The sequence below is a fragment of the Topomyia yanbarensis genome, chromosome 2 (assembly GCF_030247195.1).
Source record: "Topomyia yanbarensis strain Yona2022 chromosome 2, ASM3024719v1, whole genome shotgun sequence".
NCBI lineage: Eukaryota > Metazoa > Arthropoda > Insecta > Diptera > Culicidae > Topomyia > Topomyia yanbarensis.
The window spans coordinates 96,557,651-96,583,961 of NC_080671.1; the positions used below are offsets into that span (position 1 = coordinate 96,557,651).

At 37.0% G+C, this 26,311-nt stretch overlaps 4 protein-coding genes across 5 annotated transcripts in view; 1 reads left to right on the top strand and 3 right to left on the bottom strand.

Annotated features, from left to right (window-relative positions):
- Nucleotides 1–9,573, bottom strand: part of LOC131678894 (REPTOR-binding partner) — a 28,596-nt gene extending 19,023 nt beyond the window's left edge. Inside the window, exon 1 of the mRNA XM_058959318.1 lies at nt 9,395–9,573. Coding sequence (XP_058815301.1) covers nt 9,395–9,442 — 48 coding nt within the window. The 5' untranslated portion in view covers nt 9,443–9,573. The remainder of the gene's footprint in view (nt 1–9,394) is intronic.
- An 852-nt stretch (nt 9,574–10,425) lies between these two features.
- LOC131678895 (translocon-associated protein subunit gamma) lies at nt 10,426–11,475 on the bottom strand. The gene is made up of 2 exons (XM_058959319.1): nt 11,161–11,475; nt 10,426–11,100 (listed from the first exon to the last, which is right to left on the bottom strand). The coding sequence occupies exons 1-2, from the start codon at nt 11,291–11,293 to the stop codon at nt 10,679–10,681; spliced, it is 555 nt and encodes a 184-aa protein (XP_058815302.1). The 5' UTR covers nt 11,294–11,475; the 3' UTR covers nt 10,426–10,678.
- Nucleotides 11,476–15,299: 3,824 nt separating this feature from the next.
- LOC131678896 (STE20-related kinase adapter protein alpha) lies at nt 15,300–24,011 on the top strand. The gene is made up of 4 exons (XM_058959320.1): nt 15,300–15,644; nt 15,703–16,400; nt 16,463–16,593; nt 23,712–24,011. The coding sequence occupies exons 1-4, from the start codon at nt 15,480–15,482 to the stop codon at nt 23,798–23,800; spliced, it is 1,083 nt and encodes a 360-aa protein (XP_058815303.1). The 5' UTR covers nt 15,300–15,479; the 3' UTR covers nt 23,801–24,011.
- The window catches only part of LOC131678897 (myosin-2 essential light chain), a 70,093-nt gene continuing 67,778 nt past the window's right edge, over nt 23,997–26,311 (bottom strand). For both annotated transcript variants that reach the window (XM_058959322.1, XM_058959321.1), the window contains 2 exons: nt 24,619–24,947; nt 23,997–24,525 (listed from right to left, as the gene is read on the bottom strand). In XM_058959322.1, the coding sequence (XP_058815305.1) occupies nt 24,442–24,525; nt 24,619–24,947 (413 nt within the window). In that variant the 3' untranslated portion in view covers nt 23,997–24,441. The remainder of the gene's footprint in view (nt 24,526–24,618; nt 24,948–26,311) is intronic.

The following is a 26,311-nucleotide window of genomic DNA, read 5'->3' on the forward strand; positions in this document are numbered from 1 at the left end:
CTACTATATTACAATCTAGTTAGTTTGGTTAGGCGATGCAGAGGGTTGTAAAAAATAGTGCAAATAAGAATTGTATGATCCGTTTTAGCTAAGCCAAGATAAACAAGATTAACATTCGAAGAATTTAAATTAGGTGAAACTCCGTTTTTACTTGCCCCCCCCCAACAAAGCCAGATTCTAACTCGAACTTGTAGTTAGATTATACATTCTAACAAACAATCGGATTAGAACCGACGATGGTGACGATGCTATGATGCTATCGCAGCCAATAGTAATATCTTGTATAAGTCAACAATTGAAAATCTAAAGCAAACGTTCCTATACTAACCGGATCAGGGTAGCTGAAATTACCTACAAGTTACATAGCTGCTTCAATTTAACAATTGAAATTAGAGATAAGGATATCAGTTGATAGTACCTGCTTCAATTTCACCCCATGCAAAAACCACTTGAGGCAAATAAGTTATGGAATTTGCGTTTCTACTTCGTCTCATCAGAATTCGACACTAACTTAGTGACTAAGCTAGCGTCAAATTGACGCTAGTCCAAACAAACGGAGACACCTTCAGTGTTTCTCAGCAAACCCCTAGTCAAGCGTTATGTCCCGCCAGAAAAAAAAATCGACGCTAGCTTAGTCCTGTCACTAAGTTAGCGTCGGATTCTGATGAGACGAAGTCGAAACACAAATTCCATAACTTATTTGCCTCAAGTGGTTTTTGCATGGGGTGAAATTGAAGCAGGTACTATCAACTGATATCCTTATCTCTAATTTCAATTGTTAAATTGAAGCAGCTATGTAATAACTAATTTTGTTATATGTTTTGTTCTCTTCACGCGCAAAGATGGTTGTAAATGACTTTCTCATGTAGTTTTTACCAAAATTGTTCTCCACTAAAGAGAAATATTGCATAGTTGCTAATCAAAACTACTGTCAAGGCATACACTGAAACTTCCATTTACGAACAATTCTATTACGTAATAATCGATAACTGTTTTACGAACTAAATTAAAAAGAACGAACTTTTTTACGAATCATATTCGTAAAAAAAGTTTGAGTACTTACAGTACAGAATGAAGTTGTAAACAATTTAAGATATTTTTAGCTGTTACAAATAAGGGTTGGGTATTTTCAAATTTGGGTTGATGAGTGCAGGACAGAGATCGATGCGCCTTCAAACATCGAATTTACGATATTTTGTAAAATTTACAAAATTTAACGTGTACGAAATTTTGTAACGTTTAACGTGTACGAAATTTGTAAATTTTGTTAAAATATTCTAAATTGCGTAAAATTTAAGAAATTTCATAAAAGTAGAAATACGTTTACGAAATTTTGTCAAAATTGAAAAAAATTCATATAAATTTTGAGACGATCATGAAATTTTGTGAAATTGTGCAAATTTAACGAATCCTGAAATTTTGTAAAATTTACAAAATTTTGTCAAATCTTCGTGATTTTGTCAAAGTTTTCGAAATTTAGGAATTAACCAAATGTTTTGTAAAATTCACGAAATTCTGCAAAATTAACGATTTACGAAAATTTGTAAAATTCACTAAATTTAGCAAAACTTTCGAAAATTTTTAAAAATTCACGAAAATTTTAAAAAATTCACGAAAATTTTTAAAAATTCACGAAAATTTTTAAAAGTTCACGAAATTTTGTAAAATTAACAAAATTTTGCGCAATTTTCGAAATTTTGCAATCTGCACGAAATATTAAAAAATTTACGAAATTTTTGTATAGTTCACGATATTTTCTTGTGTATTTCGATTTTGGCATAATATAAAAATGAGGAAAATTTAACAAAATTTATCTACGAAATTGTGTAAAACTAAAAATTTTTTGTAAAATTTAAAAAATTCTGCCCAATTTACGAACCTTTGTCGAATTTACAAAATTTTGTAAAATTCACAAATTTCTACAAAATTTACGAAATTTTGCAATTTTTTGTAAAATTCACTAAATTCTGTAAAATTCACGAAATTCTGTAAAATTCTCGAAATTTTCGTAAAATTTACGATTCTGTAACGATTCATTTTAAACTTTTGCCGAATTAACCAAATTTTGCAAAATTTGCAAATTTGTGCAAAATTTAGGAAATCTCGAGTAATTTTCGAAATATTTACAATATATACGATTACAATTTTTTTTAAATTTGCGAAATTCTGAAACATTTTGTTAAAACAAACTTCATAAAATGTACGAAATTTTGCCGATTTTGCAAAATTTCATAAATTTACAAAAGATCGTCAAAATTAACAAAATTGTGTAGAATTCACAAAGTCATATAAAACTTTCGCAAGTTTTAAATATTTCGTAATCTTTGGAAAATCTCATAATTATAAAAAAATTTGCAAAATCTTTATAATTATGATTGCAAAGATGACGAAATATTTAAAATTTGCGAAAGTTTTATATAACTTACGAAATTTTATTAATTTTTTCGATCTTTTGTAAATTTACGAAATTTTGCAAAATTTATTTTAAACTCCATATTTTGTAAAATTGGTAAAATGCTGTAGTTAACGAAATTCTCTAAAATTTACGAAATTTTGGAATTTTTTGCAAAAATTCACGAAATTTTGCGAATGTTTGTAAAATTTACCAAATTTTGTGAAATTTTGTAAAATTTACAAAATTTTGTAATATTTAGGAAATCTCGTAGTTTTCAAAATTTTGAACGTTCATATTTTTTTAAAGTTTCCGAAATTTTGAAACATTTTGTTAAAATAAATTTTGTAAAATGCACGAATCTTTGCAAAATTTCGTTAAATGTGTTTTGTGAATTTTTGCAAAATTTTGTAGATTTTAGAAATTTTGAGAAAATTACGAAATTTTTGAAAATTTACGAAAGTTTTTTATAATTTACAAAATTTTGTGAATACTGCAAAATTTTGTTAATTTTAACAAACTTTAACAATATTTTGTAAAATTTTGCAAAATCTACAGAATTTTGTAAAATTTACAAAATTTTGTAAAATTTACAAAATTTTCGAAATTTTTGCATAATTCACAATACAGTAAGATTTCGTTTTTGGCACGTTCTGTTTTTGGCATGCTCCATTATTGGCATCAAAAAGTCGAAATTTTATAAATTTTCTCGAATTTTTATAAATATCACGAAATTTTACAAATTTCGTAAATTTTGTAAAACTTACGATATTTTGTAAAATTTACGAAATTTTTTAACTTTTCCGAAATTGTGTAAAATTTACACTTTTATTGAATTTACGAAATTTTGCAAATTTATAAAATTTTGTTAAATCTACGAAATTTTGCACGATTTACAAATTTTTGTTAAATTTACGAAATTTTAAGCTTACGAAAATTTTGTAAAATTTATGAATTTTTTATATAAATCACAATATTTTGTAACGTTTCCGAAATTATGGGAAATTTAGGAAATATTGTAAAATTTCCAATTGTAACATTCAAAAAATTTCGTTAAATTTACGAAGTTTTGCAAAATACACGAAATTTGAAAAATATTACGAAATTTTACAAAATTTATGAAATTTTGTAACTTTTCCGAAATTGTGTAAAATTTACGAAATTATGTATATTCTGTAAAATTCACGAAATTTTGTAAAACTGACAAAACTTTGCAAAAATTTCAGACAATTTGAAAAAATTACGAAATTTTGTAAAGTTTACGAAATTTTGTAAGGTTTACGAAATTTGGTTAAATTAACGAAATTCTGTAAAATTTAGTTTTTTTTTCTTAAATTCACAAAATTTCGTACGATTTACAAATGTTTGTGAAATATACGAAATTTCGCAAAATTTACGATTTTTTATGTAAATTACAATATTTTGAAGGGGCTTGCGCCGCCGCGCCACGACGCCAATTTAAAGTAAACAATTTCCGCGATGGCATTTTTTTACCAGAATTTGCGGGGTGGCACGGCGGCGCACGCCTCTAATTTGTAAAATATACAACTTTTGTAAAATTAACAAATCTTGTGCAAAATTTCGTAACGTTCACAAAATTTTTAGTCAATATTATAAAATTTTGTAACGTTTCCGAAATTGAAATTTTCAAGAAATTTCGCTAAATTTACCAAAATTTTGCAAAATTTATGAAATTTTAAAAATTTTCCGAAATTTGGTAAAATTTAAGAAATTATGTATATTCTGTAAAATTCACGAAATTTTGTTAAATTTACAAAATTTTGCAAAATTTACGATAAATTCATAAATTTACAAAATTTTGTAAAATTTGCGGAGTTTTGTAAAAATTAAATCTTGTTAAATCTACGAAATTTTGCGCGATTTACAAATTTTTGTTAAATTTACGAAATTTTAAGTTTACGAAAATTTTGCAAAATTTATTAATTTTTTATATAAATCATAATATTTTGTAACGTTTCCAAAATTATGTAAAATTTAGGAAATATTGTAAAATGTCCAATTGTAACATTCAAGAAATTTCGTTGAATTTACAAAGTTTTGCAAAATACACAAAATTTGGAAAATTTTACGAAATTTTGCAAAATTTATGAAATTTTGTAACTTTTCCGAAATTGTGTATAATTTACAAAATTATGTATATTCTGTAAAATTCAAGAAATTTTGTAAAATTTACAAAGCATTGTAAAATTTCCGACAATTTAAAAAATTACGAAATTTTGTAAGATTTACGGAATTTGATTAAATTACCGATATTCTGCAAAATTTAAATGTTTTCTTAAATTCACGAACTTTCGCACGATTTACAAATGTTAGTTAAATATACGAAATCTTGCAAAATTTATGAATTTTTTATGTGAATCACAATATTTTGAAGGGGATGCGCATCCGCGCCACGACGCCGATTTCAGTTAAACAATTTCCGCGATGGCAATTTTTTACCTGAAATCAGTGGAGTGGCACGGCGACGCACGCCTCTAATTTGTAAAATAAAAAACTTTCGTAAAATTAACAAATCTTGTGCAAAATTTGGTAACATTCACAAAAATTTCGTAAATTTTTCAAGATTTGAAATTTTCTAACGTTTCCGAAATTATGCGAAAATTACGAAATTTTGTGAAATTTCCAATTTAATAAATTTCGCAAAATCTACAAAATTTTTAAATTTTACCAAAATTTTGCAAAATTTATGAAATTTTATAACTTTTCCGAAGTTCTGTAAAATTTACGAAATTATGTATATTCTGTAAAATTCACGAAAATTTGTTAAATTTACAAAATTTTGCAAAATTTACGATAATTTCATAAATTTACAAAATTTTGTAAAATTTGCGGAATATTGTAAAATTTTGCGAAATTTTGTAAAATTTACGAAATTTTATTAAATTTACAAACTTTTATTGAATTCACGAAATTTCGCAAATTTATGAAATTTTATTGAATCTACGAAATTTTGCACGATTTACAAATTTTTGTTAAATTTACGAAATTTTAAGTTTACGAAAATTTTGTAAAATTTATTATTTTTTTATATAAATCACAATATTTTGTAACGTTTCCGAAATTATTTGAAATTTAGGAAATATTGTAAAATTTCTAATAATAACATTCAAGAAATTTCGTTAAATTTACAATGTTTCGCAAAATACACGAAATTTGGAAAATTTTACGAAATTTTGCAAAATTTATGAAATTTTATGAAACTTTTCCGAAATTTTGTAAAATTTACGAAATTATTTATATTCTGTAAAATTCACGAAATTTCCGACAATTTAAAAAATTTACGAAATTTTGTAAGATTTACGAAATTTGATTAAATTAACGATATTCTGCAAAATTTATTTTTTTTCTAAAAATTCACGAAATTTCGCGCGATTTACAAATGTTTGTCAAATATACGAAATTTTGTAAAATTTACGAATATTTTATGTAAATCACAATATTTTGAAGGGGCGCGCCACGACGCCGATTTCAGGTAAACATTTTTTGCGATGACAATTTTTTACTTGAAATCGGCGGGGTGGAACGGCTGCGCACACCTCTAATTTGTAAAATATGCAAATTTTGCAAAATTAACAAATTTTGTAACGTTCACAAAAATTTCGCAAATTTTTCAAAATTTGTAGTCGATTTCCGAAATTATGCAATATTTACGAAATTTTGTGAAATTTCCAATTCTTACATTCAAGAAATTTTGCTAAATTTACAAAATTTTGCAAAATTTACAAAATTTTGCAAAGTTCACGAAATTTTTAAAATTTAACGAAATTTTGCAAAATTTTTGAAATTTTGTAACTTTTCCGAAATTTGGTAAAATTTACGAAATTATGTATATTCTGTAAAATTCACGAAATTTTGTTGAATTTACAAAATTTTGCAAATAATTTTTAATAAATTTACCATGTTTTGCAAAATTTACGAAATCCTGTAAGATTTACGAAACTTTATTAAATTTACAAAATTTCGCAAAATCGTAAAATTTTGGTAAATGTACGAACTTTTGAACGATTTACAATTTTTCCTAAAATTTACGAAATTTTGTTAAATTCACGAGATTTTGTAAATTTTACGATTTTCTTTATTGAAATCGCAATATTTGACCTTTAATATTTTGTAAAATAAACAAATGTTGCAAAATTCATAAATTTTGTACAAAATTTCGTAATGTTCACAAAATCTTCGTAAATTTTTCAAAATTTGTGGTGAATATTACGAAAATTCATAACGTGTACGAAGCTTTGTAACGTTTCCGAAATCATGTGAAATTTACGAAATTTTGTGAAATTTCCAATTGTAACATTCAAAAAATTTCGTTAAATTTACGAAATTTCGCCAAATTTATTAAAGTTTATATATTTTGTGAAATATACTTTATTTATATATTTTGTAAAATATACAAGTTTTGTAAAATATCCAAATTTTTGTGAAATTTTCAGAATTTTGCCAAAATTCACGAAATGTTGTAAAATTTACGATATTTACGAAATTTTGTTACATTGACGAAAGTTTTTAAGCAATTTTGTAAAGTTACGAAATTTTATTTAAAAAAAAATTACGAAATTTTGAAATGCAAAAACCCGTTATCAGTCCCTTGGCGAATTTTTAAACAGGGACATTGATAAAATCGGGACATATATTTGTCTTTTTAATAAAGCGAAACACTTAAAATATTCTTCTTTGTTCCTTAGTTGTAGCCTCGCAACCTTTTCTGTTTATTTACTTTAAGTTCCCATTAAGGGGGTCTGACAGCACAAAATTTTTAAAAAAATATTTTTATTTTTGCATTTTTCGGATTTCTAAGACAAGAATGATATGCCCAAGAAAGGATTTACTCGTATTCAACTTTGTTCGTCTGCTAGAGCCCATCAAACTACCAACTATTAATTTTCATACGAAGCTGATAAAATCTGGTACAAAGCTGATAAAATCGGGTGCTGATAAAATCGGGTCTCCAACGTATTTACGAAATTTCGTGAAATAAAAAAATTGCAATGTACAAAATTTTGTAAAATTCGCAAAATTTTGTAAAATTTACAAAATTTTGTCAAGTTTACGATATTTTTTCCCACACAATTTTGAAAATTTTATAATTTACAAAGTTTTATAAAACTTAGGAAATTGCGTAAAATTCACGAAATTTTGCAAAATTGACGAAATTTTGTAAAATTTACGAATTTTTGTAACGTGTATGAAATTCTTTAACGTTTCAAAAACTTTGTAAAATTCGCCAAATTTTTTGAAATTTACAAAATTTCAAAAATTTATGAAATTTTGTGAAATTTACGAAATTTATAAAATTTTGTAACATTTTGTAACGCGAATATCATAAAATTTACCAGATTTTCCAATATTTGAAACTACTGCAGCCCAAAGCATAACCGCATCCAGTTGTTGCGTCCTATACACATATTTATCGCTGAAATTAAAAGAATCAAGATTTTTGTTGAGTACCCCATCATTTTGATGGTTAGATTTGCGGCTTACATCGAATAATTTCTCATCCGAATAGATAACGATGACGGCAGGATGATCTGCGTACCAACCTTTTAGCATCTTAATTATTTTTCGTTGCCTCAGAAAGAAGGTGGAGTTGTTGGAGTTTGTATGGATATAAACAAAAAACTTTTTTCACCGAAGTTTGAACCGTCTTACCTTAACCATTTGGTTCGTAAATCTGGCCGGATTGCGACGTATTCGGCTGGGCACTGCTTTAATTAATGTCTTTGTCCTTACGCAACGAAGCCTCTTCGATCCTGGACGTCAAGATGTTCCACTTCCATCTTGCAATCGTTTCTTGCATCGCCAGACAAATGGTTTGATTCACTCCGAGCAGCTTTACTGTCTCCAACGTACTGCTGTTTCGTTAATAGTTCCAAAACTGAACAAGGCTTGGATTCCTACTTCATAGTTATGAAATTTCACAATATCACTATGCAATGTTTACATTAATTTCATCCCAGGAAAAAAATATTTCCTCACTTGTATGTATTTGATTTATTCCCGGCGAATTGCAATTGAATTTTGACGGATCAAAACAATAGAACAACCCTGTATTAATCGTTTTAGCCCCCCATCATGAAAATAAATTTTAAAAGAGGAATATGAACCGCAGCGTCTGTTTTCTGTGGTATTTCAGTACAAGGATATAAAAAGTAGTGTACGTTTTGAGCTGGATATGTTAAGTTAAACAAGCAAATATTAGTGAAAGTTTTCCAAACCTGTAACGGTTGACATTTAATCAAAATATGCGCAAAAGAATTTCATACGCAAAATGATTTACCACCGCTCATCAAATTATCAATAATGAACGAACACCCTGTACATCAACAAAAAAATGTTAATATTAATATTCAATACTTTGTTTAAAAATATATTCTGATCCCAGCACGATTTGAGCAATGCAGACAGATGACATATACTTACACTGACCCGAAGAAATTAATTAATATTAATTGCGAAAAACACTTATGTACAGAATGTACGATCAAAACAAGTAGTGAAATGAAAAACAACGACGTCATCACTGTAGTTGAAGTTTTGTGCGCACGCAAACATTTTACTAATGCCAACCGAAAGCACACGCACACGTTGCTATAGCTTCCGTCACCAGAAGGTTAATGGCGAGAGCGAATAAAAAAAGCACTGCTCGAAGAAACCCCCACGTTTTACTCGAACCTTCTGCTTATTTCACAACTTCTGCAATAAACCCCAAAATCAAATATGAAAAACCGAATTTTTAATTTTCGGAGACAATTTCTTCAAACAAAAACTATTGAATTTCAGAAACCAACAGAGAACTTCAACGATTTCACACCTGGCTGAATGCCATAGTCCGCACACGAGCCTGTACGATCAAAACAAAAACAAACAGCTCACGCTTGCTGGCAATCGCCATCTTTGTTGTGCTAGCAGGCAAGCTATGCGAGTCATATGTTCCCCCGTGAGTAGGGGGTTAATATTTTTTTACAATTTTTGCACACTTACCGGCTGATTTTGCTCTTCGACCACCGTCAATTCGTCGTAGTCCATCATTGGTAATATTTTGCACTAGTTTTTGCAACGATTCCAGTCGATTTTCCGCACCTATATCGATTTTTTCACTCAGCTACAATCGAACACGAGCGTGCTTTGTTTTGAACAGTACCGTACAATAACAACACCAGACCAGCGAAAGAATGACGATTGACGAAGTCGTATGAATGGCGACGACGGCGATGATAGTCGAGGTCGTGAAGACACGAATGTTTACGGATGCAACAGTGCTGGTGTGCGTGTTTCAACGAATACCGTTACATCGATGAAGTTCGAGGCTTTATCAGTGTGCACGTGTGGGTACGAGTATTACAGCAAACAGTGGGTGCACATAGGAACACGGAGGTCATAATAATGATGCTAGATTTTTGGTTGCAATCATCTAAAATGCAGTCAATATGAAAGCTGGCTTTATCAACGACATTGTTTTTAATAGCGAAGTCAGACATTGAAATAGGACATTGCCGAACTTTAATAATTGAAACGCATTCTCTCGCACCTCACACTAATTCGCATAAACCTTGACATTATTTGCCTGAAAGTTAAACCTCAAAAATTAAGAGAATTAGGAAGAAACTCAGTGTTAAATGTATAAATAAGAGCACTGAAGCTAATTCAGACAATTCGGTATGAAATGGGCTGAGCATGCAGCCATGATAAGCTCAGCATTACGTTGGATTATAACGGATTGCAATTTCGAACAAAAACCGTGGTTTGACGGAAACTGTTTGCGGGCCTTGAATGCTATTCGCATTCACTCGCAAAATCGAAAATTTTGAACAGGACTGAACATCTTTAATTAATTTCAGAGAATTCGAGGAAGGAAATGTTTTGTGCCATATATTTTAATTTCGAACGAGTCCAATAATGGTATGCAGGTTAAGATATTCTATGTTGACCAACTTCTCCTCGAACGAATTAGACTATTGATAAGAAATTTATTTTGACGACTTTGATATTTATTACAATAATACACAACTGAGTATTTGTTTCACAATATACCGTTTATTGCGAGCGATTCTAAATGCCGAAATTTGCATTCCACATGTTAGGACTTCTCTGCAAAATTCGAAAAACCCTCAACGATGAAAACATTTGTAAATGAATGATTGCTAATCTAAACTGCCGGTGAATTCTGTCTGCTTATCCTAAATGCGTAAGTCTTGAATTCTACAGCAAACGAGTAAGAAAAAAACAGAACTGGTTCTATAGGTGATCCTGCTACGAGATCTTAGCTTACGATGACTTTCCAGTAGACAGAAGAGCCATTAATCCTCCGGCACCGGCCACCGATAGTATGTAGTTGAAGGTAGGCGTGAACGAACGCAGCAGGTAGAAGCTCGCGAAGATAACCACCGCCAGGAAGAGCGCGTTATTGTAGAAGATCGAGAAAGTGGTTGCCTCGTACTCGGCGACGTCATTTCTCTTCCACAGGAAACGCTCGTCTTTTTCTTTGCGGCTGATTTTCTTATCGTCAGACAGCAGAGCGGTCATTTCACGGTTAACGGCATCCTCGCGCTTGTTAGCAATCTTATGCTTAATCGCGTACTTGGTGTTCCGGTAAGCCATCGCCATCAGATAGGTGCACAGGCCTGTCACGATGGCGAAAAATATAACCGACGAGAGCAGTTCCATCTGATGTACTCTCCAGAAAAGCCCTGCAAGGTATAGAGGTTTAAATTAGGAACCGATTGGACAAATTTGAAAAATTATCTCACAAATCGGAACAGCCGAAATGATGAAGGCATTTCCGTAGAACAAGGCGTTCGACTTGGTGCTCACGTTCCGGCTGAAGTCCTGCAGCAACAGCTCTTCCTCCTTTGTAAACCAAGGCTTTTTACTGTCGACCATCTTCACCTGCTAGTTTTAAACTGTACTATTTGCACGGGAACACAAACTGAACACTTTGGTGCGCCTGGTTTTGCGAAAGACGTCTCAATCGTGCTGGAAATGGTATCGAAAAGCGGCCTAGTGCAATGAGAAACGTAGCCGCGACGTGTCAAGATTTTGACGATGTGGATTCGCAAAAACGCCCACCCGAGGCCAGTGATGCCGCCAAGGCGCCAACTGTCAGTGACAGGAATGCCAGCCCGGTTGGAAAATCGTTGCACGCAGAAAAATTTGGCATATTTAAATCAAAAATGTGTGTTATTGAATCCAATCAACTTATTGGTCTGAAATTAGTGGCAGATCACCCTAGAAATGTATAACAAATTTGCATCAAATTAGAAAAAATAAATTTATTTTCTATTTTTGCATCAACTTTGCACTCCCTCGCAGAAAAGTTTGTTTAACAAACGTCCTACGCTGATTCACTTTGTTCGACGTTTTGTTGAATGTAGGGCTAGTTTTTTGTAGAGTTTTGGCGTCTTACACGCAACGCGAAATATATTGCACGCAACGCAAAATACATTATGAATTTCTATTTTGATGGAAAGAAATGCATTTAATTTAGCTGATTCTTAAAAATGCATCACAAGTGATCTGCCCCTAGGTCTGAAAACATTTTTTATTAGAACAACAAGAAACTTTTGCTTTCATTAAAACAGTTTTAATTTCAAAAATTATGTTTCTTTTTTTTTCTTTTTTTATTTCGATTATGTTAGTCACATTTTTTTACATTTTACCGATTTTCAATTAGCTATAGATTACTGGGCAGGAAAAGTTATGAAAATTGAAGCCGTAGTACTCAAGTAAAAGCAAGGATGTAAAGTATACAGATCGGAAAACTAGAAGTGGCAGGGTCATTTGAACAGGCTTAATATCGTACGGGCTTAACTTTTGTCTTCTGCTAATGAGGGCTAAGCTGCCTAAGCTTAGCAGAAGACAAAAGTTAAACTCGCACGATATTAAGCCTGTTCTAATGACCCTGCCACTTCTAGTTTTCCGATCTGTTTACTTCACATCCTTGCTTATACTTGTGTACTATGGCTCTAATTTTCATAACTTTCCCTACCCATTAATCTCTTGCTAATTGAATGTCGTTAAAATGTAAAAAAATATGTTTTATTTTAAAAATGAATTCTGTATCAACATTTGAAAAGGGTTAAAGTCGCAATGATAGCAAGCTGAAAAAATGGATATTGAAATGTGCATGCTTTATTTCAACTCCTATTTAACGATGTTGGGTCCTTTACCAATTGCTTTTAGTTTAAGTATAAACAGTGGCTTTTATTTCGATAATTTGCCATTGTTTCTATTTTATTTCTAGTTTTTTACCATAAAATCGGTAGATTGTTTATTTAGTCACCTTTGAAAAATTGAACTCCGTTTCGTCGTTTGTGTTCAGTCCCGAAAAAAATGAGCTCAATTTCGCCCGTAATATTTAATCAGTCTTCCAGACAGAAGTGCACATTACTGTTTTTATTTTTCGTCTGTAAGTTTTTGTAAACATACATTTAGTCCTAGTAGTTGTGTTTAAAACTAGTTGGATCGGTTTTTAGTATTGTTTTCGGGGATTTTCAATAAAAGAGCTTCCGTTATAAAACGTTATTTTTATTATTTCTTTTAGTGCCTGTGTCGACACTCATCGCGATCCGCGCATCGTCATACCTCGAAGAAAATCTTCAATCACTCTGGTACCCGACATTGGCCCCGATCGGTAGAATTTGAAACAACTGTTTGTTTCCTAGTGACATCATCCGGCTGGTACTGAACGAGTAATGTCACTAGGAAAATTGAGTGATTCCCAAGGGGTGAGTCGCTCAGCACAAATCGAATCGTGCTCACAAATAAACAGCATGGTAGCTTGTGCCGCAATGTGCCACGATGTGCCATGGTGTTCAGTAAAACAAAAGCAATGGTTGCTATAAATAGGATGCAAAATGCCTACCTTTTCTGCGGCTGTAATTTTTCTGCCTACATTCTCATTTCTCTTTCGACGCTGCTGTCGTTCGCTAGTGCAGGGCGCCCAGCGCTGCACGGCAGTCTGTAAGCAAAGCAGTAACATGACAAAAAAATACTGCCCTTAGTACAGCCACAAGACGCGAGCGGTACAGCTTCTCTTTCCTTATTTTACACTTTTTAATATTTTTAATCTATTCAATATTTTTAATCACAAAAGGCGACAATGAATGCGGTTCGTTTACGCCACGACCGGCACTGACGCTTTCGTGTGCGGGCCTCTCCCTTTGACTATGCAGAGAAAAGTGTACAAAGCGAGAGAACAAACTTTACTACGCCACACTCTCACCGAGCAGTCGGAGTACAGCAGAAAAACAAAAATGTATTCTACTGCTGTTCGGGAAAAAAATGTAGTTTACCGGTACCGTTGGCATCCCTGGCTATGATTATTTAACTATACTTTGTTGACAGTTTTTGAGTTGTCAGAAGTGTGCCTCATGGTGCCATACATTGTGGTATCGAGTGAAATGATCGTGTATTAATGTGAATCGTAATCTTATATCGTGTTATTGTAGGTTATACAGTGTGTACAGTACATTGTTATAAGCGACCTACCCTTGGTGACTCCTCAATCTGACTTACGATCATGGAATCAGACACGTCGAAGTGCTGCTGACTTGTGCTTTACGGTGCTCAACCTTGCCGACTTCTCGTGTCCTGACACGTTTAGATTTTCCTTATCAACCCATTTTGGAGTTGAATGTTTCAAGGCTATGGGGTATGACTCGACGACAGTCATCATGGCTGCCTCTACACAAAAAAACAACACTGTTTACAAAAAATGCATATTATTTTAATATTTCATATAGCTCAAAATTCATATAAGAAATATACCCAATAGTATCTGGAAGCGATCACAATCCATTTTTATCTATTTTTGTTGTTAAAATCAAGTAGCTTTCCTACTTTTTCAGTTAAACTCATGCAAAAGTATGTTTCGACTGTCGATGAATGTAAATAACTGTTTAGTCCTTTCATTATGTATGTGTGTAATGGGCGAAATTTCGTCTCGTTGTTTTAACACGAAAAGTTGACATTAACTCTAATTGGTTTTATCAATTTTTATTAAATAGGGACCATCCCTAAATGACGTGGCATTATATGGGGGAGGAGGGAGTTTTGTATTTCGTGATGATGTGTGACGACAGGGGGTCATGTCATGCTACATAGTTTTTTTTTAAAGGGGAATAGCGAGTGGTTGACCTGATGTCACGACAATCTTACCCGTTTTATCTAACATAGTTATTTATATTTTTATTTTTTACGGTGAGGTAAGGGAGGGGAGGTCCCTTGTGATGCATTTTGAAAATCAGCGTAATTAAATGCAGCTATGGTTTATAATAAAATCCACTTGCTTTGAAGTCATGCTGCTTCTTTAGTTAATAACTTTTCTCAGCGAATTTTTACAAACTTACAATGTTCCACGAATATGTTCGGTAGAAGAATACCTTTAGAAATATATAGTTCTCTTATTAATTGATTTTTTAAGAATTTATTTTCAATGTTAACCGGTTTTCCATGCTAATTTCCATATAAACTTTGAATTTTTGGAGGGTCTGTAGACACAACCGATCGGTACCAAAATTTGCACAATTACTAAGGGCCTTAAAAGGAACCAGTCGAGCCTGGTGGAGCTAATAGTCAAAAATTTAACCAGTCTAATATATAGTTTATACAGTTGACACATAGAAGGTATATTTGCGTATAACATTAGCATTTTTTCTTCATATGGATATTAACTACCCATGATCGCATTCTAAGGGATTTACTATCTTTATGGGACTGATATGCGATCATGGGCAGTTAAGTGGTTTGAAGTAAATAGATTTAACATTTGGATTTTTATCAGTGTACGACACGACTGACGCCCCTCGTTATACCCTATTTGCAGAGCGGGCGTTGTTTTTGACATATTCTTCACCCACCACCCACTCACTACTGATGATGAACCGCATCAAAACATTAAAATTTAATTACCATCAACAATCAGCAGCTGTATTTGCTCTTCAACTTTCGGGTTTTTTGTAATTTAATCTACATACTTATTATAAAACAGAACGTATTATTATACATAATAGTGCAATATTTGCAGCGGTTTTCCGTTGTATAATTTTTTTTAAATTTCTCGGTAAAAATGTTTGACCACGATATACGAAATTATGATCTAAAAGTGGAGCTAGCAAAATGCTTTAACGGTCACGGGATTGTTTATTTAGGGCAGCATCTGCCATCGAAACAGCATGTTGCAATTAAAAAGTTTCTCATGGAAGATTTGAAAAATGATTTTAACTTCATAATGGTAGGTAGAAATTTAATCCTATGTTTATGTTTGCCCAATCAGAAGCAATCTATTGCAGGAAGAGTCGAAACATTTGCGTGAATTCAATCATTCAAATATTCTCAGCTATTACACAGCTTTCGTGCACAATCTTGACCTGTACTTTATTCTTCCACTGATGTGCTACGGTTCCTGCCGGGATACGATGAGCAATTATTTCGAAACCGGGTTTCCAGAGGTATTGTTAGCTTGTATCCTACGAGACGTAACCCACGGGTTGGAGTATTTGCATCGTAAAGGCTACATTCATCGTTCGATCCGAGCCAGTCACATTTTTCTAAACGAATCCAGGGCCATACTCGGCGGTTTTCGCGTTTGCACAAGTTTCCTAGGTGAAGGTAAAAGGGTAAAAACCCTACATGAACTTCCGCCGCATTCAACCAAAAGTCTAAATTGGCTGGCTCCGGAGGTTCTGGCTCAGAATCTTCTAGGATACACGGAAAAATCCGACATCTATAGTTTGGGAATCACGACCTGCGAGCTGGCCAACGGAGTGGAACCGTTTAGTAACTTTCAAACCACATTGATGCTTACGGAAAAGATGCGAGGTTATCAGCCATTGCTGCTGGACTGCACCACAATTCCGAGTGAAGAAGTGTTTGCCCAAGCAATGGATTCTGGTATCGGTGATAGCAATTCTACGCAGACTCGGCAGATATACGCCTCCAGACAGTTTTCGGATGCGTTGCACAGATTTGCCGAGCTTTGCTTAGTTTCGTAAGTGCTGAGAAATTGTAGATGATGTACATGATTGTCAATGTTTAATCTTTTTTTTGCAGGAACCCGAGCGAAAGACTGGGTGCGATAGATCTGCTCAATCATCCCGTGTTTAAGCAGTGTAAACACACCAACATTCGGGAGCAGTTTGCGGCGTGCGGTATAGAAACTGCGGATTTTAACACGATTAAAGGTAATGTCATTGGATAACAGTTTATTTTCTTGATCAATTTTAAATTTAGGACAGTAAATAGGGGATAAATAGGTACCGAACTAGGATCTATCCATGATCTAAAACATGAGCGTGCCCCGAAGCCTCTTTCCGATTCTTTACTGAGCATAACTATAACTGATCTCTCATCCGGCATTCACGCTAAATGCCCAGCCATCTGTAGTCTGCTGTGTTTTATCAGCTTTCCGATGTCAGCATGTTTATATACTTAATACAGCTCTTGGTTCATGCATCTGTGTCTCATTCTCCATTTTCTACACTACATACTTCTGTCGTACGTCCCGAGCACCTAATAGTCTGCTTTCTTCAACGCCTATGCCTCATGACCGCACAGAGTAACAGGGAGTGTCAGTGATTTGAATAGATCATGTTTTGTGAGTGTCCCTAGGTTACGGGATAATAACTGATTACGCAAACCATGGAATTCGCAGCCGCAGCATGCCTTTTTTGCTCTCCCGGGTCACATCGTTATCACATCTCACTAGTGCCCCACGATATATGAATTCATCGACAACCTCGTACCGTACCCCATCGATTCCCACCTCGGAACCAAAACTGTTCGAAGTGCTTCTACCAGCTACTGTGTACTATTATTTGTTAGAGTTTATGGTCAGTTCGCTTGACACAGTCTCTCACACATATGCCTCTTTCGGTGCTCTGCGATCAACGCCACAGTGAGCCAATGCGCCCTTCGCAAGAGAACCCACAACAACTTATTGAAAATTGTTCAACTAACCGACGGATAGAAGGTAGAAGTCGTCCCAGATCTCTTCCTTATTAAACTCCAAGGTCTAATCAACGACATTGATACCGCCAACATGGAATACACACCACAATCCAGGAAGCACTGAAAGAAAAAAAGGGTAACAGAGGTTCAAAGGTTCACGGATATGATTAACGGTTGTCCATCCAACATTCCACTCTTGGTACCCTCTTTTTCCGGTTCCTATCCTCCGGAAGAAATCTTCCTCGGCATGGTTCAAGTAAAAGAAAGACGTTACTATCCAAGTCACATGCAATGCTCCCGCTGTTGAAGTTTGTTCATGGAACGAGGGCATGTCTGAATCTCGGCCTGGGACCTATGGTGTCCCGTACACATCAAAGAGGCCGAAATCATAAAACTGTAAACCAACCACAATATGACCTTCCCAGAGGCCGCAGCTTCAGCCAACCAAAACCCCAGTAACAAGACATTCGCCAAAACCCTCAAAAGGGGAATGGCGCCTGGGGCTGATGAAAAGGACCGTACCATAATCGCGCTTAAGCAAGAAGCCGCAATGCTTAAAGAGCTAGTGGCGATCCGTCTGTCGACAGAAACTAAGGACGCAGAGATTAAAAAGCTGGAAGAAAAGTTCATCATCGCCAAGATAGAGAACATAGACTTAATGAACGAAATGGCCGCATTGAGGAGAACCTTTCAAGGCGTGAAAAAACAAATCACTACTACGAAAGAGACCGAATCCCGCGAACATACGGGACCATCAGCGGCGAACCGAGATCCGAGAGCGATGTCCATCGACAGAATACCAACAACCCAGGCAGCCCATTGAATCGTTTCCCCCAGCCATCACGCTGGGCAGACCTTCGCCTCTCTACGAACATCATCCTAAAGCAACTAACCGACGATGCTCACCGGCGAGCAACAGACTCGACAGCTGAACATTTTCAGTACCAAACGCCCCCCTATAACATGCCATAAAAGAGGTGTCGGACGAGTCAACGTTCGCAGTCCCCTTGCCATACCCCCAGCGGCCACTGGAAGAGGAGGTCGCCGGTCCATACCAAAACCAACGAAGGGAAAAAACATCAAACCGCCCATCCGAAGATGATGGGAAAAGCCTTCTACTCCACACTGGTCCCGACCGGGGCAGTACCGACAACTGCCGAAGAACCTCCGGCGGCTGCTTGTGCGGGGGAACCAGCTACCCCGGGTAACCAGCATCCTAAATGTAAACCTCTTAGACATGACGGTAGCTCGTCCAGAAATATATCGCCCAAAACATCATCTGAACCTGCTAGCTGTAGGATTAGGAAAAAAGCCTTCTCCTCTGCACCGGCCCTGTCCGGAGTAGTACAGACCACTGGCGATGTGCATACGTCGGCTGCTGGTGCAGGGGGCCCGACTGGCTCCCGGGTAAGTCGAACCATATTACCTCCGAACCACGACCAGATACTCGTCTCCGAACTGCTTTTAGGCAACCCATCACATGGTCCCTCAAGCCCTCACTACGGACCATCATCAGATAGCGAGCACCCCAGCCACTCAGTCGGCTTACCAGATACACCTTGCTATCGGATGCAGACGACCCTGGCCATAAAGTGGAATATCAACGAACTGGCAGAGCCAACCTTGGCGACCTGGAACTCATGCTCTCCGACTCCGACCCTATCTGCCTGGCACTTTAGGAGACTGATCTCAAACCTGGCTCGGCAACCACTATATTTGGGAAACGGCCAGAAGTACAAACTTATACCAAATGGTATCGCAGTCAGGACCGACGTCGTCTAAACACCCGTACAGTTCAAAATTGAATTAATTGTGTTCGCTAAGAGAATCAACTATCCTATCACAACAACTCGTAAATTCTTCAGGCTGTCACCGGTGTTAGAAATAAGATGCGAGTCCCCGATCGAGACTCGTTTCATTATAATGGGGACCATGAATTGCACCACACCGCTGGGAGTCGCTCAAATCCTATCACTGGTCAATGAAACCCTGACCGCTGCTGAAGAGGAGGACGCTGTAATTCTAAACAACGGAAACAACACATTCCTCCGCTGTTGATCCTCCTCGGCCATCCACTTTACGATTGTCTCAACGTCCATCGTCGGAAACTGCGGCTGGATCATAACCAGAGACACTGTTGGCAGCGATCATTTCCCAATCCCAATCCCTCAACCGGTCCCCGCTTAACACCACCGTTCGCCGCCGTTGGCTGTACGACAGAGCAGAGTGACAGACCTCAGCTCCGCCTTTAAAAGGGAACGATCTTACACTCCAGTAGAACTTTCAAACCTCATCGTCGAAACCGTCGGAGCTCCTCCAAACGAGTGGCAAACCGTGCGGTGCACTGATGGAACTGAGCCGCCGTAGCGTCGGCCATCAGAACACGCAGTAGAGCGCTTCGCCTTCTCAAAAGAACTCACCTCCTGCGAGACGAACAACTTTAAAAAAACACCGGAATCAAGCGAGACAAGCCATTCAGGAAGCAAAAGAGGCTAACTGGGTCAAGTTCCTCGATGGGATCGGGTCGGACTTCTCAACGCCCAAAATCTGGAGACGGGTAAACGCGCTCAGTAGCAAAGAAGACTGAACGGGTATACCATCACCGCTAACGGAGTGACAATCGCTGACGGAGTGAATTTTGAGTCCCCAAAGAGGTGCTCCTCCCGGACTTCGCGAAGCGCAGATTCGCAATGGAGGCAACATCAACCATCTTTTTCCACGACTCCAGTTAGAAGTATAACAAACCCTTTATCACCAGCCGAACTCACGGATGCCCCCAGCGTCGTGTACGTTGTTCAGCAGGACCGGATCAGGTCGGATATCCTATGTTAAGACATCTACCACCAAAGGGTAGAAGAGTGCTTCTCGACAGCTTTAACACGGTTTGGGAAAGTAGGTCCTTCCCCGATGAATGGACAACCGAAAACATCGTTCCCATCCCGAAAACAAACAACAACAACCGCACATCAAGCGATTTTTGGCCAATCAATCTCCTCTCGTTCATAGCCAAAACAATGAAAAGAATAGTAAACAGGAGATTAGTCTCCTCCTTGAGGAGGGTAAGTGCCCCGACCGCCGTCAGTTTACTCCCTGCAGAGGGCTCGAAGAAATCATAAAGAAAGCTGCCGCTGAGAAGCTTCACACTGATATCGCCATTTTGGACGTGGTCAAAGCCTCCAACATCGTCTGGCTTCGGAAGCTATACGGATGGGTTATCAGGCGCAATTTCGGGCGCTCAATTAGCGAATTCCTGGATGACCTTGGATGCATAGTATATATCGGGGTGTCATCCGTCGTGAGGCAAACGGAGTACCTCAAGGTCCGCGCTGTGACAAAAGAGATTATAACTACTAGAGAGAGCAAAGCGCTGCTGTCTCCATGTATTAATGGACTGAATTACTTTAACATGTGTGTACCCGGGGTAATAGGTGTCAAACTAATGGGCCTAGCATATGTGAGAGCGAGATGATAAATTTTCAGTGTTAGCAGCGACATGCCACCTCTAGTAGTTATAATCTCTTTTGCTGTGACACTCTTCCTCATCAAAATAAACTCTTTTCTGAGTTCTACCTGAAAGGGGTTACGTAGTAGTGTACGCAGACGACATCGTCCTTATAGCAATGGGCAAATCGATAGCAATGACAAGAAGGACCATTCAAGCCGTCGTCCAGCCAACACAAGGCAGTGGCTGGCCCGGCAGCCAGATTACTTTCAAGAAAGAACTGAAGATTCTCGAAATGACACCCGATCGTAAGATGTCGATGATTCCACACTTCCGTCAGATCAAAAAAGAATGCAAGAGTAGAAAGTGGCTAATCCGAGTAATCTGCTCACGCCACTCCAAATTTATTCGTTACACAATCGCTTCTTCTATGTAATAGAGCTGACAAGCCAAAACTGGACTAGTCCACAATCCAGCTCCACTCTACCAAGGAACCATTCGTCTGGCGGCAGGACTTCTATGCAGCACCCCAGCCGAAGCGGCATACGTGGAAGTCACCGCAGCCACAGTTATCCTGTGTCGGGCACTTGGATTCCTGGAAAGAACCTCCGGATCCGAATACCACTTGCTCTTCACGGCCGAATCCATTTTCTCGACGTTCGGCGATCGACCTCTCCTCACCATTGCACGTCTCCACCGCCTAACCCTTCGTGTCTGAAACGACTCCGGTCCCAACTTGCACATTAGCCTTGCCAAGTTCGTGAAGGTCGGAGACCTCCCAAGTAGCATTCTCGCCAACTTTCACCAGCCACAAGGTGCCCTTATCACACAAAGATATTCACGCGACTGCTCGAAGTTGGACGAGAGAGTAGGAGCCGGGGTCATCGGCATAGGAGGGGGTCTTTTCCACCCTCTGTCCACCATCTGCTCAGTGTTCTCGGCGAAGACAGCCGCAATCTCAGTCGCCATGTATGAAGGTTTAATTGATACACCGACGATCTTCTCCGACTCGTTGTCCGTTCGAGTCCGGCAAGTCAAGACACCCTTACATGCACGCCATTGAAAATCTCCGCAATCCGTTCATTACCATCTGCTGGGTTCCAGGACACAGCGGGATCAGTGGCAATACGAACGCCGACCGCCTGGCAGCGATTGGCCGGACATCCAGAATATCACTATCGGCTGAGACACCAACGGCCGACATAGACGCTTTCAGCACCAAATCATCGTAAACTTCACTAACCACTGGCGCAACCCTTCAAGGACACAACCAGAAAATTAAGAGCTCACTGGCCATCTGGAACGACCGCGCAAACCGAAGGGAACATACGATTCTCTCGCGCCTCCGTGTGGGTCATACACGAACTACCCACGCCCATACGATGATGCACCAATATACGACTGCGGGTCATGGTGGAACACATGCTATCAAACGGCCAAGAGTTGGAGGACCTCAGACGAAACCACGATCTCCCTCCTTCCATCAAAGACACGCTGTCTAAGGATCCTGCAAGAGAGACAGCACTCATCTCGTTCCTAAAGGACGCTGACCTTTTCAACGCCATCTAGCACACGCGAAACCTCACCCAGAGTTACCTAACCGCAACCCAATGCTTCCTTATTGCGAGCCTATCGCTACACCTAACCAGGGTGTTGGGAAGATTCCCTGCGGCCCAACTCACCATTATTTCACAGTTCCTCTCCCCGCTACACAGCTTGAGCTGACTGCTGGGGTATTTTCCCGCCGCCCAATAATGGCCAATGATGCACCACGACCCACGAGACAAACCTGTGAGAATTCAAAAACAACGATGTCAAAAGGAACAACGAACAAAGAAAACATTTTTATAGCATTTGGGAACCACTACGAATCTATTTGGTCGGTGTTATGTCAGACCGGACTAAGTGACGAAATCAATATTTCGAGAAAAACAAGTTTAAAGTTTGAATCGCAGCATCCTTTACGTTATAATTGCAAATATTTATGTTTGCAATAATTCTTGTTTATTGTTACATATTTCAAATCTAGTAAAGGTCGAATGGAGCTAGAGAAATTCTTTATCCAGTCCTTTCATTCATTTCTCATTTTTTGACTCAGTCCGGTCTGACTTAACACCGAGCATTTGTGAAATGAGATCTATTCACATAAAACGAAATCAGTGAATGACCTAAGCGGTTAAATCTGCAATAAAACAAACATTTCTAACCATCGAATTTTCCTTTCGAACTGGGCTTAGAAGCAACACAAATCCAACTAGTACCAGGGGTTTAGGGTTCCAACTAAATCATTGTGAAGATTTTTTTTTAAATGAACCTTCGCAGTTTAAAACCATAACCAATTTAGTTATAGATTTTGTGCTCTTCACATGCAAAGATGGTTTTAAACAATTTTCTCCTTAATGGAGAAAAAATAGTTTTCCCCAAAACTAGGTTAGTCCAGTCACTAAGTTAGTGTAGGATTCTGTTGAGGCGAAGTCAAAACCTAAATTTCATAACTATTTTTTTTAACATTACATGTACCCATTTTTTGAGCCGTAAAAATCAATAATAGAAAACTGCACTCCCTTAATGATGTCCGATTGAGCTGCTCATTGATTCCTTTTTCTATGTGATATGCATTTTATATACCTAAGACTTAATGCGAGAATTTAAGATGACCTTTTCTATTGATATCTTTCCTATAAAACCACCTGTGAAGCCCCGTTTCACTTTTTTCTTCAAAATTTTACGTGCGCTGGCGGTTTCCGGGGACCCGAAACTAGTACATACGCTAAACACAAGTCCTGTATTTCAATTAGTGAATGTCTGAAATTCAATTGACATAGCATTGTAACCTGTAAAAATATGAAATAATTTAACTTATTACTAAACATGTACCTAATACATTTACTATTTTCGTCCTATTTTCAGATTATGATCTCAATTTGTCGAACGAGTTCTCAGGAATGTCCATGGATACTAGTGGAGGTAATTTCGAGTGGGATTTCGAAGAGTCTTGAATCACCGTGCTCAGTCCAGTCCCGCGCTTTCATCACATTACAGTTATTTAACCACATACCAAGTCGCCACAATCAAAACAGTTATACCTAGTTTGTTATTTGATAACACTTGGATAATCAAATTGTTATGGTTCGGAAACCCAGGAAATGCAGGATTGTATGTTTTTAAAGAAACAAAACGAAACACCAGAAGACGTAAGTGTATAAATTATTCTTTTATTACTCAAATTAAAATATAATAGTTTCAAAAAGACGTAACCTTGGTTTTATTTTTAAAATAACAACTGAAGAAATGCATTTGACAGTACGTTTACTGCTTCGGGAATCTTACGTGTGCAAATAGCAACATTCGAAATTGAAGCTTCACAAATAATACTATAAATTTTGTCGAATTTTCTCTTTATATTTAAGCTGTAGTTGCTGATATCGTAAAACGAAACTTTGCGGAATTAAAGTAAATACGGTTAAGTAACATGTTAAAGGCGACTATGGTCCAAATAGGGCAGAAACAGGCTAAATATTTTCGTAGTATATCCACTTGTAACTATATTGTTTGTTTCTTCATTGCAATTTTAATGCTTTTATTCGTTTGGAATATGAGAAAAATATGGTGGAAGTTTTGCGATTTACGCCATTTGTGCTCAACCACTCATGACCATTCGAACAAATTCTTCGTAGTTGACGTTGCCTTGCGAGTCCTCCTGATTCTGGAGCAATTGTTCGACCTGGAAGAAAAAAAAAAGTTCTGCGTTTTAGCAATTTTACTACATCTCGTAACTTTTCGAAACATTGCGGAAAAAAAACAGCGAACCACCTACCTCATCGTCGGCCAACTTCTCGCCCAGCGTCGTCAACAAATGTCTCAACTCGGCCGACGAGATGAACCCGCTCGCATCCTTGTCGAAGTGACGCAAACCTTCGATGAAATCGTCCGCCGTGTCCGCGGTACGCTGCTTCGAGATTGCCTGGTAGATCGGCAAAAACACCTCAAAGGAAACGCGCTCGTCCGGCTTCAGCTGCATGGTGAACTTCTTCACGTCCGACTCGGTCGGGTTCTGACCGAGAGCCCGTAAGCATTCACCGATCTGCTGCTGTTGGATCTTGCCATCGCCGCGGTTGTCGAACAGATTGAACGCCTCCTGGAATTCTGCGGAACAAAAAATAAACAAAAACAGACAAATCAAATTAGCATGGCGCAGATGGAAACATGTCATGATGCAAATTGTATATACATTGTTGCGACGGAATTAGCATGTTGAAATGAGCCAGCTGGAGTCTTATTCTATCGAAAAAGGAAAACAGTCAATGTGTTGCTGTGAGTTAAGTGATAATCAGGTCATCTCGTCCATTTCTGCGCCGTTTCGATTCTATGACAGATGCTGCTCTTTAAGGGGGGCGTCTGGTGTAGACGGTATCGATTACTTTTTTATCCGCTTAATTGTTAGCATTGAACCTTTAGAAAGGTCTCCCGCAAACTCGGTGGCCGGTGGTTTGTTTTAAACAGCCATGCATTCCACTCGCGTATTTGTTATAACACACGCTGATTTCAATCTATCGGCAACAATTTTCGAAAAACTGTAAGCGATTAAAAAAACAGTGCAAACAATACACTCTAAACTACTTCTACCCAAATTTTCAAGAGAAAATACTCAATTGGTCGTTTTCTACAGCGTTTTTCCGTAATGCAATTTGATGTGGGACACCCTTTAATAGCGTTTTTCTCGAAACCGCGTTTTTTTTTAAATTGGCGAACACGATAACTCAAAAACTAATCAACAAATTGACTTGATTTTTTTATGAGGATGCTCAATATGTGTACTGTCGCTAGAAGCATAATTGTCCCATGTGTATAGGGATTCCTATAGCACATGGGACAGTTATGCTTCTAGCGGCAGTGTGGCCTGTCGATGAACCACAGAAAACTGAATAAAAAAAATTCGCCCTATTATTTTGAAGAAAAATGAGCGAATTTTACAGTAAAATGTGAGATTTTCGGTTTTCATGAAACCACTTTCCGAAACTCGAACTTTTTTCTATGTTTTGTGGTTCATCGACTTACTACACGCAGAAAAAAATTAGTAAAAATAAACAAATTTTGGTTTTAAATAACAATTTTCCCGTTTGATATAGTGACAAACATGCTTTCGAGAAACGACCATTTCAGTTTGAAACAATCATTCATCACGTTTTGATTCAACTAAACGTTTTATTGATTCTTCTGCGTGTACAAGTCTAAGCATTACAAAACTTATTGAATTTCGCATATCAGACAATATTATCGAGAGTTATCGTGTTCGCCGCGGCGCGCATCGATTTGGAAATGGTTGGACGTTTACTCTTGGAACGCTTGTATATGTGGCTCTGTGCGACTGAAAATATTTTTTTTCGGACACAATGAATGTATAAAGCAATCCTAACAATACACAAAAGATCTATTGATGCCTTGCCTTCAAAATCGTAAGAACAATAACTTTCGTTTTGCGCACTTTACACCAGACGCTCCCCTTAATT

What these genes read in the sequence shown, in the direction of transcription:
- LOC131678895 (XM_058959319.1), bottom strand. Translation starts at nt 11,293, where the DNA reads ATGGTCGACAGTAAAAAGCCTTGGTTTACAAAGGAGGAAGAGCTGTTG. An exon ending in CATTTCGGCTGTTCCGATTT is followed by an intron (nt 11,101 to 11,160) that starts GTGAGATAATTT and finishes TATACCTTGCAG; the next exon opens with GGCTTTTCTGGAGAGTACAT.
- LOC131678896 (XM_058959320.1), top strand. Translation starts at nt 15,480, where the DNA reads ATGTTTGACCACGATATACGAAATTATGATCTAAAAGTGGAGCTAGCA. An exon ending in ATGATTTTAACTTCATAATG is followed by an intron (nt 15,645 to 15,702) that starts GTAGGTAGAAAT and finishes AATCTATTGCAG; the next exon opens with GAAGAGTCGAAACATTTGCG. An exon ending in GGATTTTAACACGATTAAAG is followed by an intron (nt 16,594 to 23,711) that starts GTAATGTCATTG and finishes TCCTATTTTCAG; the next exon opens with ATTATGATCTCAATTTGTCG.